The sequence below is a fragment of the Acanthisitta chloris genome, unplaced genomic scaffold (assembly GCF_000695815.1).
Source record: "Acanthisitta chloris isolate BGI_N310 unplaced genomic scaffold, ASM69581v1 scaffold4545, whole genome shotgun sequence".
NCBI classification, from domain to species: Eukaryota; Metazoa; Chordata; class Aves; order Passeriformes; family Acanthisittidae; genus Acanthisitta; species Acanthisitta chloris.
Genome location: NW_008675231.1, coordinates 1 through 17861, shown reverse-complemented (window position 1 = coordinate 17861; position 17861 = coordinate 1). Strand labels below are relative to the sequence as shown.

At 44.6% G+C, this 17861-nt stretch overlaps 1 protein-coding gene across 1 annotated transcript; it reads left to right on the top strand.

Annotated features, from left to right (window-relative positions):
* Positions 1-769: 769 nt before the first annotated feature.
* Positions 770-15553, top strand: ADSL (adenylosuccinate lyase). The gene is made up of 12 exons (XM_009075649.1): positions 770-971; positions 2539-2583; positions 3335-3414; positions 6598-6769; positions 7057-7103; positions 7491-7581; positions 8389-8458; positions 9975-10122; positions 11943-12033; positions 12837-12926; positions 14940-15116; positions 15412-15553. Exons 1-12 carry the CDS (start codon positions 807-809, stop codon positions 15496-15498), a joined length of 1263 nt encoding a protein of 420 aa, XP_009073897.1. The 5' UTR covers positions 770-806; the 3' UTR covers positions 15499-15553.
* Positions 15554-17861: the final 2308 nt, after the last annotated feature.

Below are 17861 nucleotides of genomic sequence, written 5' to 3'. Positions count from 1 at the left end.
TAGTGATACAGCAGAATATTGGAACAGTCTTGAAGGAATGACACCTTAAAAGCACAGTCCAGACAGTGCATCACTGACCTGTGGTGTTCTGGGGGAAAGTTCATGTTCTCCCTCATGTGGTTTTCCTGCTTAGTTTTCTTAGGTACACAGGTTTGAAGGACATTCGATTGTTTTCTCCCTGGGGTACTGCCAATATCAGCCAAAGCTCATAGGGAAGAGGCCTCACGTGTTGTTTGTGGACAGATGAGAACATCATTTGTCTTGGCACTACCCTACCTTGCATGTATTCCTGTGACAGGTCATCCCTTTTTGGGAGGATTATTTCTTTTCTGTCAATGTGACTGCATAATGACACAGAATCAACCGGGTTGGAAGAGACCTCAAAGATCATCGAGCCTAACTCTACCATCATTACTAGACCATGGCACTAAGTGCCACATCCAGTCTCATCTTGAAAACCTCCAGGGATGGTGAATCCACCACCTCCCTGGGCAGCCCATTCCAATGCCTGATCACTCTCTCTGTAAAAAAATCTCTTCCTTATATCCAACCTAGACCTCCCCTGGCAGAGCTCGAGTCTGTGCTCTCCTGTTGTCCTGCTGCTGGTTGCCTGGGAGAAGAGACCAACCCCCACCTGACTACAACCTCCTTTCAGGGAGCTGTAGAGGGCGATAAGGTCTCCTCTGAGCCTCCTCCAGGCTAAACAACCCCAGCTCCCTCAGCCTCTCAAAGAGAAGCAGCAATAGAAAGTTCTTTTCCCCTTGCAGTCACTTGGGCTTCCTATCACAGATGAGCAGATCCAGGAGATGGAAGCCAATCTTGACAACATTGACTTCAAGATGGCAGCGGAGGAAGAGAAGAAGCTGCGCCACGACGTGATGGCTCACGTTCACACCTTTGCCCACTGCTGTCCAAAAGCTGCAGCCATCATTCACCTTGGAGCCACTTCCTGTTACGTAGGGGATAACACGGTAATGTAGTGTTTTCAGTTTCCTGCCTGCAGCAAAGCAAAACTCCAGTTGCTTATTTGATAGCTCCTTATAAACCTTGATAAAATATTTGACAGATTTTTCAGACATTTTTATTAATTGCACTGTTGAAGAGAATTCCCCATTAACTTAGCTACCCTAGGAAGGCAAGCTCCTATTGCCTTCTTTCTTTGGATGTGAAGCAAAATCTGTCTGGAAACTAACTGTTCCCTAAGCTCTGTTTGCGTGTTACATATTCAAGGAGATAAGAGATGAATTGCAAACGTAGGCACAAACATATGAACTGTCAGTTACACCACCAGAACAAGAGTTCACTGACTTAGAGCACAAGGCCCATGAGCTTTCACCTGCTGCTCAGAGCCTCTGTGTCAAGCCATGGTAAACCAAGTTTTGCAGTAGCCAAGAGAAGAGCTAAGTGCATTAAGTGAAAAGGGAAGTGCAACCATCCTACAGAACTGTAAAATGTGTGGGAAAAACCTGCCTAAAACTGAGTGCAAACCAAAGCCTAATTCCTCGGTATATGTTGCTGTTCTGCTGCTCAAGCCATTGCAACTTCACAGATACTTTTGTCATGTGAGAAGCTGCTGTGTGGTTATTTTATTTTTTTTAACTCCTTTGCAAGCCTGGTTGTATTTTAAGTAACCATAGAATCAACAAGGCTGAAGGAGACCTCCAAGATCATCGAGTCCATCCATTAACCTGTCACTGCTGGAACCCCTAAACCATATTCTTCAGTGTCAGATGCAGATGTCTCTTACACACTTCCAGGGATGGTCACTCCACCACCTCCCTGGGCAATCTGTTCCAGTGCCTGAACACCTGAACAGGAAAAACATTTCTCCTAACATCTAATCTGACTTCCCCCTCTCTCAGCTCATGGCCATTCTCTCTAGTCCTGTCCCTGCAGGCATGGCAGGAGGGACATCCCCCACCTCTCTCCAGCCTCTTGTCAGGGAGTTGTAGAGAGCCATGACGTCACCCCTGAGCCTCTTCTCAAGGCTAAACAAACCAAATTCCCTCAGCCATTCCTCATACAACATGTGTTCCAGACCTTTTCTGCCCTTGCTGTCCTTGGCTAGACTCACTCCAGTGCCTCAATGTCTGTTTTAAAGTGAGAGGTAATACCACCTTCCTTGTGACACTTGCACCTAGCTGCACTTCAGTCTCAAAAGGAGGAGTAAAGACAACTGCCTCCTCAGTCTGCTTACTTTCATGCTGTCCTTGGCCTACAGTGCCTACGGTATTTTCCACTAGGAACTGAATCATTTAGTCTCATTCCATGGGTGTTCCAAGTATCTCAAAATAATCACTCATAAGCAGTTGGTGGAAACAGGTCTTCTACCACTCAGTATGACTTTCTGTGGATAGTATTAAAAGCAGCAATGATCCAGAATTTTTGTCATAAGTAAGTTCACTACAAGTTCTGTTACATTTCAAGAAGAGACTGTTTAGCCAACAAAACATATTTTAATTATATGAGTCCTCTCTGAGAGAAACCATTATGTCTGGCCCTTTAGAGATGGACAAAACCTTTCTTTGCTTCTTTCAGGATCTGATTGTCCTCCGTGATGGGTTTAACCTCCTGCTACCCAAGGTGAGAAGGTGGTTGTGCACAGTAGCTCAGAATTGGGCAGCACTCGTGTCCTGTGAATAGCCTGTGTTTAACTTGGATTTTCCTAGGCCTTACTGGGAAGCTAGGAGGAGCTGTCTGTCTGGGTTTTTCTCAAGAAAATTAATAGTTACCTTCCTTTCCTTTCTCAGGTCTTTCCCCAAAGCTTCTTTGCTCACCATGGGAATTATAAGCAGCTCCTTGTTTATCTGTGCCATAGGTACTAGCTTCAGAAGGCAACTGTATTGCTTTCAGAGTCAGCTTAGGCTTCCCCATAACTGTATTCCTAGATGACTCTAAAATGCAATTTTCCAATAGTGTGTTGCCTGTCTGACCTGAATCTCTTGGCATCCAGTTGACCCTGGACTGTACATGTGGCAATTATACTCAAAGCAGCTTTATTTCTGCCCAATTCCAGGAATGAAGAAAATACCCAAGGATGCTCCAACTGCAGGATTGGGTTGGGCATGAGGATTAGACTAGTTTGAACTGAAGTCCAACAACTTGTATTATCTTTTGTTTGAGTTCTGTAGCAAGCAGAAGTTGCATGCCTGCCCTGAAAGAACAACATGCTGTATTCTACAATCAGAGTGGGCTATTCAGGGGCTGCACAGTTGTTTCCCTCCCCTTTTTCTCACAATGCTGTTGTGCTTAAGCACGCTAGCTTCTGTTGTGTTGTTTGGGGTGTTTTTTCTCTCTCATTCCACCTCTTTTCCATCCTCCCTGCATCCACCAGCTCGCAAGGGTGATCAGCCGGCTGGCCGACTTTGCTGAGAAGTATGCTGACATGCCTGCTTTGGGCTTCACTCACTACCAGTAAGTAGCCATCAGCTTTTGCTTTCAATTTGTTTCCTGTGCTTTGGTTCAATTGACCTGCTACTGCTTTCTTTCATCCTTTTTCCCATGTCTGATGTTGTGGTTTAACCCCAACCAGCAGCCAAGAACCACGCAGCTGCTCACACACCCCCACCAACGGGAGGGGGGAGAGAATTGGAAGAGTAAAAACCAGAAAAACTCATGGCTTGAGATAAAGATAGTTTAATAGGAAAGCAAAAGCCACACACACAGGCATAGCAAAACAAGGAATTAATTCACTGCTTCCCAAAGACAGGAGGTGTTCAGCACCTCCAGGAGAGCAGAGCCCATCACGCATAACAGTTCCTTGGGAAGACAAACACCATCACTCCAGATGTCCCCCCTTCCTCCTTCTTCCTCCCACCTTACATACTGAGCATGATGTCCTATGGTGTGGAATATCCCTTTGGTCAGTTTGGGTCACTTGTCCTGACTGTGTCTCCTTCCAGTCTCCCATGCACCCCCAAATTCCTTGCCAGAATGGCAGTACGGAAAGCAGCAAAGGCCTTGGCTCTGTGTGAGCTCTGCTCAGCAGCAACAAAAACATCTCTGCATTATCAGTCCTGTGTTCTGCACAAATCCTAAACATAGCCCCATACTAGCCACTCTGAAGAAAGTTAACTCATGCTTCAGCCCAAACCAGCCCACCTGGCCAGTGGCAGTGGGTACTTCTGGATGCCATTAAGACCTTGTTGGTGCTTCAGGAAAAGAGTATGTGCCTGACCCCAGACTTGTGTCAGGAAATTGGACTGTTGCTTTGACTACCTGTCAGCAGCTGTTTTAACACAGCTTCACAAAGAATGACTTCCAGGCAAACACAGATGTGCATACTTTGGGCTGTTTCAAAAACAAAACCACTTCTGGGAATCCCTGTAAGCCTGTCCTCCAGTCACATTTTATTTGTGTTTTTCTCTAAGTTATTTTCAACTGCAGCTTAGATACTTACTACTACAGCTACTGAGTCAAAGGATGAGATCCAGGTAGTTCAATTGTTAGGGTAGTTTAATTAATCTCCTCATGAAGACTGTTTTCAGAGGCATTAAGCTGCCATCCAGAGGGACCTTGACAGGCCTGAGAGGTGGCCAGTGCAAACCTCATGAAGTTTCACAAAATGAAGTGCAAGGTCCTACATCTGGGCCGTGGCAATCTCAGGCACAGCTACAGGTTGAGTGGGGAAGTAATTGAAGCCAGCAGTGAGGAGAAAGACTTGGGAGTGACAGTGGATGAGAGGCTCACCATGAGCTGCAGTGTGAGCTCAGCCCGGAAAGCCAATGGAATCCTGGGCTATATCTACAGGAGTGTGGCTAGCAGGTCAAAAGGGGTGATTCTTCCACTCTGCTCTCGTGCAGTGCAGTATTCCCACCTGGAATACTGCGTGCAGTTCTGGTGTCCTTAGCATAAGAAGGACACGGAACTGTTGGAGCAAGTCCAGAGGAGGCCACAAAGTTGCTAGGAGGACTGGAGCATGTGCCCTATGAGGACAGGCTGAGGGAGTTGGGGCTGGTTAGCCTGGAGAAGAGGAGACTGTGTGGAGACCTCATAGAAACTTTTCAGTATCTGAAGGGCCTCCAAGTGAGCTGGAGAGGGACTCTGTTAGAAACTGCTGTGATAGGACAAGGGATAATGGGTTTAAATTGAAGGAGGGGAAGTTTAGGTTGTATGTGAGAAAAAAGCTTTTTACTGTAAGGATGGTGAGATATTGGAACAGGTTGCCCAGGGACATAGTGACTGCCCCAACCCTCATGGTCTTCAGACACGGGTTGGATGAAGCCTTGAGCAACCTGATCTAGTGAGAAAGTGTCCCTGCCCAGGGCAGGGTGTTGGGGTCCATTCCAACCCTTAAATTCTATGTTTCTAAGCTACATCTTGAGGTAAGCCTCGATCTTCTTACCCCAGTGACATGGAACACCAGAGGCAGGGAAATAAAGTACAGGTCATGTCAGATTCTGCATCTGGCACTTGAAAATTTCTCCCAAAGGAGAGTGAAAGCATCAGGTCAGGTCTCTGATTGCTTGCTGTATATGCTATGTCTGTTCATCAGCTCTAGTCCTGGGACTCTCTTCATCTGCAGCATTTTAGAGGAGTATTCTCTGTGGTTAGTTTCATCTTGGCTTTTGGAACGTGTACAAAGGAGGAAACAAGAAGTGTATGCAAGATGAAATCATAAAAACTAAGGTGAAGAAGTCATTGATAGCTTGGCCTTTTCTGTGTCCTTTGTCAGCAGAGCCTCTGCTCCATTTACTGTCAGGTCCATGTTTTCCCTAGCATTCCCTTTTCCTACTTACATACTTGCAGAGACCTGTCTTGCTGCCTTTCACATCCCACACTAAATTCATTCATGTGGGTTTTGGCTTTCCTTGCCCCATCCCTGCAGTGTTGAGCAGTTTCTTTGTATTCCTCCCAGATGGCTTGTCCCTGCTTCCACATCTTATGTGCTTCCTTTTTTATGTCTGAGCTTAACCAGGAGTACCTTGTTGTTGTGCATATGCTTTTTTTGAAGTAGTATAGAGGTTGTCTTTGGAGTTCATGTGGGTGATTTGAAATATTTCCACTTCTAGGTTCTGCATAACATCCCCATTTGCACTTCAAAGCATTTGCAGGGGGGACAGTGTAGTTGGAGTTCCCTATTTTAAGGTGCAGGTCTTACAAGAAGTGTTGGCTGAGAGCATTGTTAACATGTGTTTGGCTGGATGCTGAGGGACACGTTTTTGTAAATCAAAAGGAACAGTCCCTTAGAGGAATCATTTAAAATCACAATGTGGAAACAGATGCCCCCTGTGCCCTGGACAAGCAGGGTTGGGGTGGGGGACAGATGGACCCCTATTTGTCCCAGCCCTTGGCTTCTCTGCTCTCCCCTGTGAGCCAGGACCCTTCTGGAGCAGCAACTGCTGTTATCTCGTGATGTAATTACATCTAATTCTTGAACGGAATGATCATACCTTCATTTAGTGGTGATATATGTGTGCTGGTTCATCTTCCTGCATAAGCCACATCTTTTTAATTTCTGCTCAGATGAGTCAGAGAGATGAACCTGCAAGACAGCAGATGAACCTTGCTGACGGCAAACTCAGCAGCAAAGTGTGGCCCTTGTGGAGTTACTGTGCGAATCTGCAGTGAGTCATGTTCCGTTCTTGGTGTTTTCAGGCCTGCCCAGCTCACCACTGTGGGGAAACGCTGCTGCTTGTGGATTCAGGACTTGTGCATGGACCTGCAGAGCCTGGAGCGTGCTCGGGATGACCTGCGCTTTCGGGGTGTAAAAGGCACCACTGGCACTCAGGCCAGCTTCTTGCAGCTCTTCGAGGGAGACCATAGTAAAGTAAGTCAGACAGCCCAGGACATAGGCTTGCAGTCTTGGAAATTTTCTGTTCTCTTTGGGGAAACGTGGAGATTCTGGCATCAAATTCACAAGAGCGCTGCGATCCCTCTGGGGCCCACTGACAAGGTCTGTGTGAAAGTGAGCAGAATTTGGGGATGGGTCGCTGCACAGAAAGTGAAATATTTTGTGACAGTAAACTGAGAAAAGCAAAGGATCATTTTTAATGTTGCTGGCCTTACTGAGCTGTTGCATTTGGAGCTCTGGTTTATTTTTTTCTTCACCCCAAGGTTGAAGAACTGGACAGACTAGTGACTGCAAAGGCAGGATTTAAGCGGTACGTAACAAGCATACTTGGTCACCTATAGCTGGTGTTAGCAAAGTGTGGCTCCTGCTGTCCATGTTGGCCCAGGATCCCCTAGCTGCCAAGCTGACATCTGTGCACTGTTCACTTATCCCCCCTTCCCATGTTCCATTTCCAGCTGCAGCTTGCTGCATGAAACTTCACCTCCTAAACAGGCCACATGTCTGCCTGTCAAAGCACAGCTGTCCATGTTTCCTCTGTGTTCCTCTCTCCCATCTGCATGCTGCCCCAAGAAACTGACAGCCTGAATCCAAAGCAGAATGACATCCCTCCACTTTAAGAGCCATGTCACTCCTTGCTCAGTGTCTTGCAGTACTGTTGTGCCTGTCTGAAACACTCAACTTCTGTGCTTGTTTGTAGGGCTTACATGGTCACAGGGCAGACCTATAGTCGCAAGGTGGATATTGGAGTCCTGTCTGTGCTGGCCAGTCTGGGGGCATCTATCCACAAGGTGAGCACCTGATTTGTATACATTAGGAAGAGTTTAGACCTTAAAGAGAAGGTGGTCATGGTGCAGAATGCTCTTATCAGGAGATAGTTAAGAAATATTGGTGTTCCTTGTTCAGCTGTGACCTTTGAGATCATGTAAATTCACTACTGGGCACATGCCTAGTAGTCAAATCTCAGAGATCTTAAGACCAGTGACAAATAAAGCAAGTTTACTGAGCAGATTCTGAAATGGGTTAACAAATCCCACACCAGATATTAGCCTAATCTCTGCTAAATTGATCCAATTAGAGTAAATGTCTTTCCTAGTGGTGTATCAGTTTTTAAATTTCACTGTTTGCTCTTAGTTAATTGCTTCTCTGATAATGGTGTTATTCTCTCTGTCATTGTGGATGCCTTTCATTGATTTATCTCTGTTCCCTCTGTCCTCTTCCTCTTAGGCTAAAGTGATCTGTGGTATTTTCTTCTGGTTCAGAGAGCACACATTATTGTCTGTGTTTGCAAATCACTGTGTAATTTTGTTTTCAGTGCTCTCTCTTGGTCTGTCTTCCATTCCCTGCAGACATTTGCCCTTCTTGGAGTCTTGCACTCTCCTAATACACTGAGTGTGTTTTTTTAATGTTTTCTTGACTGACATTTTTAGTTCAGGAAGTATAATTGCAGTGTCAAATTTTTGTGTTAAATTGTTGACTGCCCCCAGTTTACCACTTGGATACAGATGTAAACACTTCTCCAAGAACACTATTAGGAGTATATGTTGGTGAGTGTTAGTTTGGTTCTGTTTGTTAATACCTTGGGCTTTATTCCCTAGATTTGCACTGACATTCGTCTTCTGGCCAACCTGAAGGAGATCGAGGAGCCTTTTGAGAAAGACCAGATTGGTAAGGGATGAGAGACACTTCTTGGATCTTTGTATATGTCTTTTCATTTTTGTTGGTGCAACCTTTTAAACAAGCTTAGAAGTGTCATTGACAGAAGTTACTTTAACTAGTGTTGACATTGTTAGTATTTTGAGTCCTTTTAGAAGGAAAAGAAGTGGAGGGGGAGAAGGAAGAAAAAACAGCTTACCCAAAGGTTTCTGGATAATGAGTAATTAAAGTCAGACTTGTGTTTGTGCACTTCCTGGGTTTGGGGGGAGAGCAGAAGTAGCCATGTGTGTCCCATTGCCTAGAGAAGAAGACTTGGGTCTGAGGGGTACTTAGTGTTTTCCATTCCTCAGGAAGCTAACTGTTCCCTCTGACTGTAGCTGTAGGTTTTCAGCTTGACTCAGCATCTTGATCTTTATAAGCAGACGAATTTGAAACAATAAACCCAGTCTGGACCCTTGTCAGAAGAATGCCAATAATGTGATTCTGACATTGGTAGAAAGAGAAAAGGAAATGTAGAGTTTCAGCACTTGACTGGAAGAAAGTTCAGGTCCCTTAAATAGTTTTATAGGATTGAATCGTCAAATGAAGCCTTAGCCCTATCTGTTACTTGTAACATTCTACATGCTGTGGATGCTCTTGATACCCATTCACTAGCACAGCAGGCAGCAGTGTCTCTGACTTTGAAGGACAATGCTGCTGAGCAGATGGAGGTTGGAACACTGCTAAGATTGCCATAGGTAGCCTAGAGAGATGGTGCTAAAACTGCATTAAAAACCAACACTGTTCTTTTTGTGTTAGTACTTCTGTTTGGCAGAATTGCACAAATGTCTTCTCAGTTTTTCTCTCCCCACATGTGGATATTTCTGATCTGAAGGGGAAGGTGGTGGCATCATTTTCTTTATTCCATAGTGAATTGTCATGTTTTGAGGCATTAGTCAAAACCATGATTCCTGGCACATTTTTCTTATGTGAGGGAGGAATCATAGAATCAACCAGGTTGGAAAAGACCTCAAAGATCATTGAGTCATACCTTAGTATCAATACTAGACCATGGTACTAAATGCCACATCCAGTCTCATCTTGAAAACCTCCAGGGATGGTGAATCCACCACCTCCCCGGGCAGCCCATTCCAATGTCTGACTACTCTCTCTGTAAAAAATCTCTTCCTAATATCCAACCTAAACCTCCCCTGGCAGAGCTTGAGTCTGTGCCCTCTTGTCCTCCTGCTGGTTGCCTGGGAGAAGAGACCAACTCCCACCTGACTCCAACCTCCTTTCAGGGAGTTGTAGAGGGTGATAAGGTCTCCCCTGAGCCTCCTCTTCTCCAGGCTAAACACCCCCAGCTCCCTCAGCCTCTCCTTATGGGAATGTGCTTGATTCCCTTCACCAGCCTCGTTGCTCTTCTCTGGACCTGCTCCAGCACTTCAGTATTCCTCCTGAACTGAGGGGCCCAGAACTGTACACAGTACTCAAGGTGTGGCCTTCATCTTCTGTTGGCCTGTTTCCATCCTCCTTTCCCTTTCCCCAGGTTCAAGTGCAATGCCTTACAAGCGGAATCCGATGCGTTCCGAGCGCTGCTGCAGCCTGGCTCGACACCTGATGACTCTGGTGATGGATCCCCTGCAAACAGCCTCTGTGCAGTGGTTTGAGCGAACCTTGGATGACAGTGCCAACAGGTTTGTTTAGGTTGTGCAGTGCAGCAGTTTCAGAGGGCTCTTTTGCAGGAAGGGCCTTGATCTACTTAGAAAATATTATTTTTAAACTAAACCTTGACGAAAAGCAGTGGAACATAGAGACTACAGACTGGTTTCCTCTGTAAGATCAGATAAAAACTGTTAGGTTTTTTTAATGTCAGGATCTTCTGCAAAGTACATCAGCAGAGAGAGTGAGGGACACAGAAGCCATGGTAGTAAATTCTCTCATAGTCTTCCTGTTTCAACAGCGTAGGATAACTGCACTCAAATTTTCCTTCCTATCTGTTTCTAATGTGCTTTTGACTCTGCTTTTTTACATGTCTTAAAGTATAATCCAATATTTTATCTATAATACCTTAATTCTCCAAATAAGATAAAGAAACTTATTTTAATCTGACTGTAAAATGTGTTCTTTACAAGAAGTAGTTCAGATCCTAGAGAAAGAGCACAAATACTTATGTTTTTAAGAAATGTTTCATGAAAATCTGTGCAGGTCTTTAGGATATTGCTCAGCAAGCTTTGCTTTCTTTAATGATTCTTCTCCATGACTATTTTGGGCTGAGGAGAAGTTATCCATACTCATTATCCAGTGAATTGCAGCAATTAAATTCAATGCTTCCATCTTTTGGTTAGTACTAAATTTGCATGAAGCTCATATTTACCTTTGGAACATTTTTGTTTCAAAGTCATGTTCTGTTGCAGGATTTGATCTCCCAGAATCTTAGGTTTCTAAAGTATGGGGCTTGTGGAGCAATGAACAACAGCAGTTTTGGCTATACACAGTGTCAAGATTGTTGATGAGAGTGTTATTTCTAAAGTGCCTGCACAAACATAATGTCTGCATAAAATTTCAGGCAAGCATAGAAGATCTGTTCCCAAAAGGACTTTACTCCACAGCTGCTAGTCTCATTAAGAAAAGAGCTGCACAGGCAGCAGAAAACCATGTAAATGTAAGAAATTGGATACTAGTGGATACAGTGTGTTTATTTCCCAATAGCTACCAAGTGTTGAGAGATGTACTGGAATGTTTCGAATGTTACATTCATCTCATCTAATAGAAACAGTCATTTTTCCACTTCATAAGCTAATTAAAGAAGTCCGTGCCTTGGATTTTTTTCTTCTTAAAGCTATAGTGTTTTGGAAGGAGAGCAAGCCAGGGGAAAATTCAATCAATCTACAAACCAGCCAAGTTGTTTTTAAGGCAGTGTGATAGAACTGGAGGGCTTGGATGTAGCACAAGGTTCAGATACTAAGATATTTTAAAAGATCCCAGTTTGGAGCGGGCCAGGCCCTGCTGTCACAGATGGATGACGCTGGGATTGATGTGGTGTTGTGATGCTGCACTTTTGGCTGATACAGCTCAGGCCCTAGTCCTCCTCTTCTTTCCCTCCTTTCCTGTTCATCAGGAGCCTCCTTTGTGATCAGGCACTGGTCCCGTGGGGGAAGCTCTCACCAAACACGTGGAGCATTTTAGAGTTCCCCACTGAGCACAGCCAGGCACAGCGTGCCTGGAGGGTAGGATCAGTAGGCAGTTTAAGATAGGACACATAGGGGAGGTTGCTGCAAATTGCTGCCCTCTTTCCTAGCTGTGTAATCACTGAATTATCTTGGAGCTTTCTGTGTGTGCCTTCACTCTTTCTCTTCTCTCTCTCTCTACTGACCACAAATTAAAAAAAAGAAAACAGTTCCAGCTTTAGGGCCACAGTAATGCTATTTACAGAGGTATTTACAGAAGCTGAAGGATCTGAGGTAGACTGGAAGGTGACCTTTCTTGCTAACCAGAGCTCTGTGTGTTTTTTCAGGCGCGTGTGCCTGGCTGAGGCTTTCCTCACAGCTGACATCATTCTGAGCACACTGCAGAACATCTCTGAGGGGCTCGTGGTGTATCCAAAGGTAAAGCAGGAGATAATGTGCATCCTTGGTAATGCTGCAACTATACCAAAGTGTATAAAAATCCTCCCACTCAAAGGATTGCATTTTAATCTGTTAGTTCAAATAGTTTCTGACTTTTGCTCCCTATTCTGACAGTTCGTAGGACATACATGAAAGGGGATTTGTGGAAGCCAAAAGAGAGTAAATTCACAGCTTCTCACAAAGGGTATATTTCCCCGAAGTAGAGCATGGAGCTGTAGAACTTAGCATCCAAAGATACTGTCAGGACAGATCTCATACAGGCTTGTAACTTACTCACAGGTTAAAGAAAAATAATCAATGTACATCTTTTCCACAGTAATGTCCCTTACAAGACAAAACTTCTAAGTATTATCAGCTTCAATACCAACCAGGCTATCCAGAGCTAAGTTCAAAACAAGAAATTGTCTTTGCATCATGGGGACAAGCTTTTTATCAGGTCCTACTACAATAGGACAAGGGGCAATGGTTTTAGACTGACAGAGGGACAGTTTAAACAATACAGGATAGAAGGGTGGTGAAACACTGGAACAGGTTGCCCAGAAATGTGGTAGATGCCCCATCCCTGGAAACATTCAAGGTCAGGCTGGTGCTGAGCAACTTGGTCTAGTTGAAGATGTCCCTGCTTGTTGCAGGGGGGTTGGACTAGATGACTTTTAAGGTCCCTTCTAACCAGTGATCATTGTCCAGTCCTGGAGATTCAAAGGAGGAGGAAAACTTCATTGGGAGTCCCAGTTGTCTACAGGATTTCTATAATGCTGTTTCTCTTCTGTTTCTTTGTTAAGGTGATTGAGAGGAGGATCCGGCAGGAGCTGCCGTTCATGGCCACAGAGAACATCATCATGGCCATGGTGAAAGCAGGGGGCAACCGTCAGGTACAAGCGCAGCGTCCAAAATACTTTTGTTCACTGCCTGTTGTTTGTCTCCTGAGAAACAAAAGTATCTGGGCTCTTGTTCTAGTGTCCCTTTCTTTGCTCTTCACCTGCTTCCACAGAGTTCTGCCAGGCCAGACTCTGCTCTCTGAGGGAGGAGTGGTTGTGGAGATCCATATTTTCTCTTAAGAACACTGCATGTTTGAGCTAATGTGGCTGTCTGGGCTGGAAAAGAGGAGACCTATTTTTATATTGGGTACTAGTAGGCGTTTTCCTTTTGTGAGTGTTTGAAGGCGCTTGGATAACAGGCCAGGCTGCTTTAAATGGAACATGTTGGCAGTTGGCTGCCTTATGAATTGAAAGAGAATGAATCATCCCTGTTAAAAAAAAGGCAAGTAAGACCATTCTGAACCATTCATTCATGTGTTGCTCCTCCCTCGTTCAGTATAGTATCTTAACAGCTTTGTTGATGGTCCTTCGTTCAGTTTGCTATGTTAAAGCAAACCAAAATGAAATATTTTCCTTAGTAAATAAATCCAGACACAATTAGATTATATTTCCTCATCATTTAATTTCACAATTCAGGTCAAAATTAGTAATCAAATTTACATCTTACTAAAACACCTGATTTTCACTTACCTTTTAGACAGTAATTTTTCCTTTTGTGATTATTTCCACATCAGGAACGGAAGTTAAATTTGCAAGATAATAAATAGCGAAGGGGTTTGATAGAAGCTTTGAGTAGAATATGTAGTTCCAGGTTTCTGAAACACTTGTGACAACTCACCCATGATGTTGTCAGGAAACATCCCTTTTCCCTTCTTTTTTCCCTCCCATGTCTCTCATGTTTGTCTCTGGGTCAGTGACTAAGCTTCTGAACTAAGCATATTGAGGGTCACATCGTATGGTTAAGTGTCATTTCTTTTCAGCTGGTTCTGTTTCTAAGTATTCTGCTCTGAAACAATCTTCTCTATTTTGATTAGGCTGAAGAGTGAAGTTCATTTGTGTCTGTTATTGGCCTTCTTTCTGGAGCTGTTTAATTACACACCTGTAGAGTTTAGTACATTTATAAAAGGTGTTTGTGTTCACATTCATATGTTCTGTTTTCCTGTGCTGGGAACTTTGGGATAGCACATTTTCCAGGCTTTCCCACCTCATAGCACACAAACTCACTTCCTTCCCCTACTACTAAACAGTTCCCGCCCCTGTACATCCTGAAGACAGATCTGTTCTCTTGAGGCAGGTCCGTGCTGCAGGAAAATATTTGGATGGAGGAAACAGGAAATCATTTCCCTCCTAACTGAAGATAGACCAAAGATCATACATTTGAGGAGAAAGTTCTTCCATGGCTGTAAACGCAACCACATGGCTGTGTTTTAGGGCCAGCATGGAAGCATCTTATTTTTCAGGTGGTCCCTGACTACACTTGGGTTCCCTTGTTCTTACAGATTGGTTCCACAGGAAGTCAAGGGATTGGAAAGTCTCTCACAAAAATTGTTATAAGTGTTGTGTCAGTCTTAGTGCTGTGTGATGAGGGTTCTTAAGGCACTCGGGTTTGTGAGGTGGTTTTTTCCCCTCAGTCTGTCCTTATGTCAGCCATGGTTTACATAGTCTCACTGCTTATGTTGAATAGATTCTTTTCCTTGCCTTTTTGCAAAACTGTAGTTGTTTTACATTGCTCACAACTACCAAAAAAAAAATCCTATAGTGATTCCTAAGAGTATTTGGGAAATTTGAGGAAGTATGAAGGATTCCAGTGTTATGTTTGTGGTATAATTCAACAGGGAACGTGTGTGACATTCAGACTGTTTTAGCCTCAAAGGGCAGGTGTGGAAGGATGAAGAAAATTTTAATACAGTGGTGTAAGAGACACTGCAGTCCAAACTGTCTCATTCGTGTGCTGTCTAGGGCAGTACACCCTGATGTTTCTCCCTGCTGCACAAGTTGGTGAGGTGAACATGTGCTGTCAGTAGCAATGGAATGACTTTTCCCCTTCTCTTCCCCCTGCACCTACAGGATTGCCATGAGAAGATTCGTGTTCTCTCCCAGCAAGCAGCAGCTGTTGTGAAACAGGAAGGGGGTGATAATGACTTCATTGCCCGTGTCCGTGCTGATCCTTACTTCAGCCCTATCCATAAACAGCTTGAAAGCCTGTTGGATCCCTCCTCCTTCACTGGACGTGCTCCTCAACAGGTAAAGGAGTGGAAAGAGGCCACAGGTTGTAATGCAATGTGTTGTTTAATCCTGCATCCTTTTGTATGCCAGAGTGTACATATTATGTAATTCTGCCCATACTGCCAAGGCAGACACACTTCTCTGTTTTGATTTCCTTGACTTTCTGTTCTTTCTTCCCTGTGGCCTTCACACTTTTGGCCCTGGACATATCAGGCTGTTGGGCTTCTTTGTGAAAGACAGACCCCAGTGAGACAAGCAGCTCTGAATGGGGAGAAGGCAAGCCCTTTTCCTAATTTTCTCTTTTCTTGAACAGGTGGCAAAGTTCCTGAAGGAGGAGGTTCGACCAGCACTGGTTCCATACCAAGGCAAGATGGGTGGGAAAATTGACCTGGCACTTTAGGTATAGTTTGCAAAGGTGTATGTGTACAGGAAGATAATAAAAGCCTTATTGACCCCCATCAATTTACTGTCTCATGTTATTTTGGTTCTCTGCAGTGCATTTAACCCCCAGAGCTTACAGCCACCTTGATTCCAGATGGGCTTTTCTTTCTTTGTTGTTTAGTCAAGCCTCCATCCATAGTGTGCTGAGTTACTGAGAAACTCTTAAGGGTGACATGGTAACTTTATCCCAGCAACTTTCATTGGCCCCCTGGAGGGCACTGCCAGCTGTTAAAGTGCAATGCCAGGTGCTGCCTGGCATTCATGTAGGACTGACTTGTTAAAGAGCAGGGGTAAAGGGAACTGAGCCCCACTCCCATTTCCATCTTACTCATCTGCTCTGAAACGTTCTGCACAAGTGTCTCAAAGGTTTGTCCTGGCTTTCAGAGTACTGTGATTTGGGGAGCAAAGAGGCCAAAATATTAGAAATAATGAAAGGGAGAGGCCATGGAACTTCTTGGCTCATCAAACCGGTGGTCCTTTGGTGCTCCCTTCCTAGTTTAGTACTGTACCTGTGGCTCTGTAGCTTCTGCAAATGATATTTACAGGTGTAGGTTAGGAACCAGCCATTGTGATTTGAATGTGATTGTGGTCCTTGGCTGTAGGTGCCTGACACTGACTGGCAGGTGGACTCTGGCATGTGAAAGCTGTTTACTACAAGTCAGTTTTGTCTCATAAGGAAAGAGAAAAGATACTGGAATTCATTGGATGCCAGAGAAATTCAAGAGCTTTGGTTTTGTTTCTGATATGAATGTTCTGATTTGTAATGTCTGTGCTTTACTGGACCAAACTCTTCTCCCTTTGACTTAAACTGGAATGATTTAGCCTCGAGAAGAGACTCAAGGGTGACCTCATGGCTCTCTACAACTACCTGACAGGGGTTGGAGAGAGGTGGGAGATGTCTCTCCTGCCATGGCCACAGGAACAGGACTAGAGGGAATGGCCTTGTGCTGAGACAGGGCAGAGACAGATTAGATGTCAGGAAAAATATTTTCCCTGTTAGGGTGGTCAGGCACTGGAACAGGTTGCCCAGGGAGGTGGTGGAGTCACCACTCCTGGAAGTGTTTAAGAGGCATCTGGATCTGGCACTGGAGGATATGGTTTAGGGGTTACAGCAGAGTGACAGGTTAATGACTGGACTTGATCTTAGAGGTCTCCTCCAACCTTGATTCTGATTCTCTTACCTCTTCTTCCAGTGTTATTTACACCACAGGCCATTCTGCTTCAGTGCAATAAAGAGGTCCCTCTTGCTTCTGTTATTCATTCAGACCCTCAGAGATGGCATGATCAGGATTACTCAGTGTTTTTTGAAGTGTGGTTGCTGGAGAGAATTAAGAAAAGCAGAGCCAATTGAAAGAAGCTACCTGCTGTCCTTGAGGCCATCATTGTTTAACAAGGATTTCAAAATATACAGTATGTTTTCATGAAGTTTGGCTATATTAAGTATTCAGAGCAGTGGGAAGCTTCAGGCCATGATCTCCCTTCACTGAAATTGCTCTGGCTTTATGTTGCCCCTATATTATGGCATTGAAACTGTTTCAAACATTTGTGAGTTTTATGGTGCTTAAAACATTTTTGCCTGCTTGTGCTATTAACATTTAATTAGCCATCTGTTTGTAAAGGGTAGCTCTAATTGAATGCTGGTAATTTTCAGACTGTTACTCAAATGGATAGCCAAGAAAGAAAACAGACAGATGTGGAAGTCCTCCTTTTTTTGGTCCCCTTTCCTCCTTAAAGCTCCAAACAACCCTGTGCAGAGGAGCAGCTACTGTATCTTTTCTTGTCATCTGGAAGTAAATCTTTGTGCCAGGTAGAGGCTGCCAGCCTCAAGTTGTTTTCCTGGAAGGTTTAAAAAGAACACTGGCACAGAGAAAATGTCACTCTCCCGGAAAACTGTGGCATGACCTACAAATCCTTTAGAAAACTTCTACTCCTTGGTTTGGGAACTGTCTTGCTTCTTTCCAGGGGAGTTGGCCGCGACACCACCCAGAGATGTAGTTCCCCATTCTCCTTGGTTGGTGGGAGCAGGTCACACCGAGCAGTGATCAGCAGCAGCTCTAGACTAATCACAGAATCATAGAATTTTAGGAGTTGGAATGGACCTTACAGATCATCTAGTCCCAACCCCCTGCCCTGGGCAGGGACACCTCCCACCAGTTTTTTTTGGGGTTTACCCACCCTGACTTTGAACACTGCCAGGGTCGGGGCAGCCACAGCCTCCCTGGGCAACTTGTGCCAGTGTCTCACCACTAATGTGCGGGGCCAGATCACATCTCTCGGTTGCCCCCGAGCCCTGCCCCAGCCCCGGACCCCCCGGGCGCTATC

Excerpts from the sequence above, each read along its gene's own strand:
- ADSL (XM_009075649.1), top strand. The coding sequence starts at position 807 with ATGGAAGCCAATCTTGACAACATTGACTTCAAGATGGCAGCGGAGGAA. Across the intron at positions 3,415-6,597 it reads TTGGGCTTCACTCACTACCA|GCCTGCCCAGCTCACCACTG; the intron begins GTAAGTAGCCAT and ends TGGTGTTTTCAG. Across the intron at positions 12,034-12,836 it reads GGCTCGTGGTGTATCCAAAG|GTGATTGAGAGGAGGATCCG; the intron begins GTAAAGCAGGAG and ends TTCTTTGTTAAG.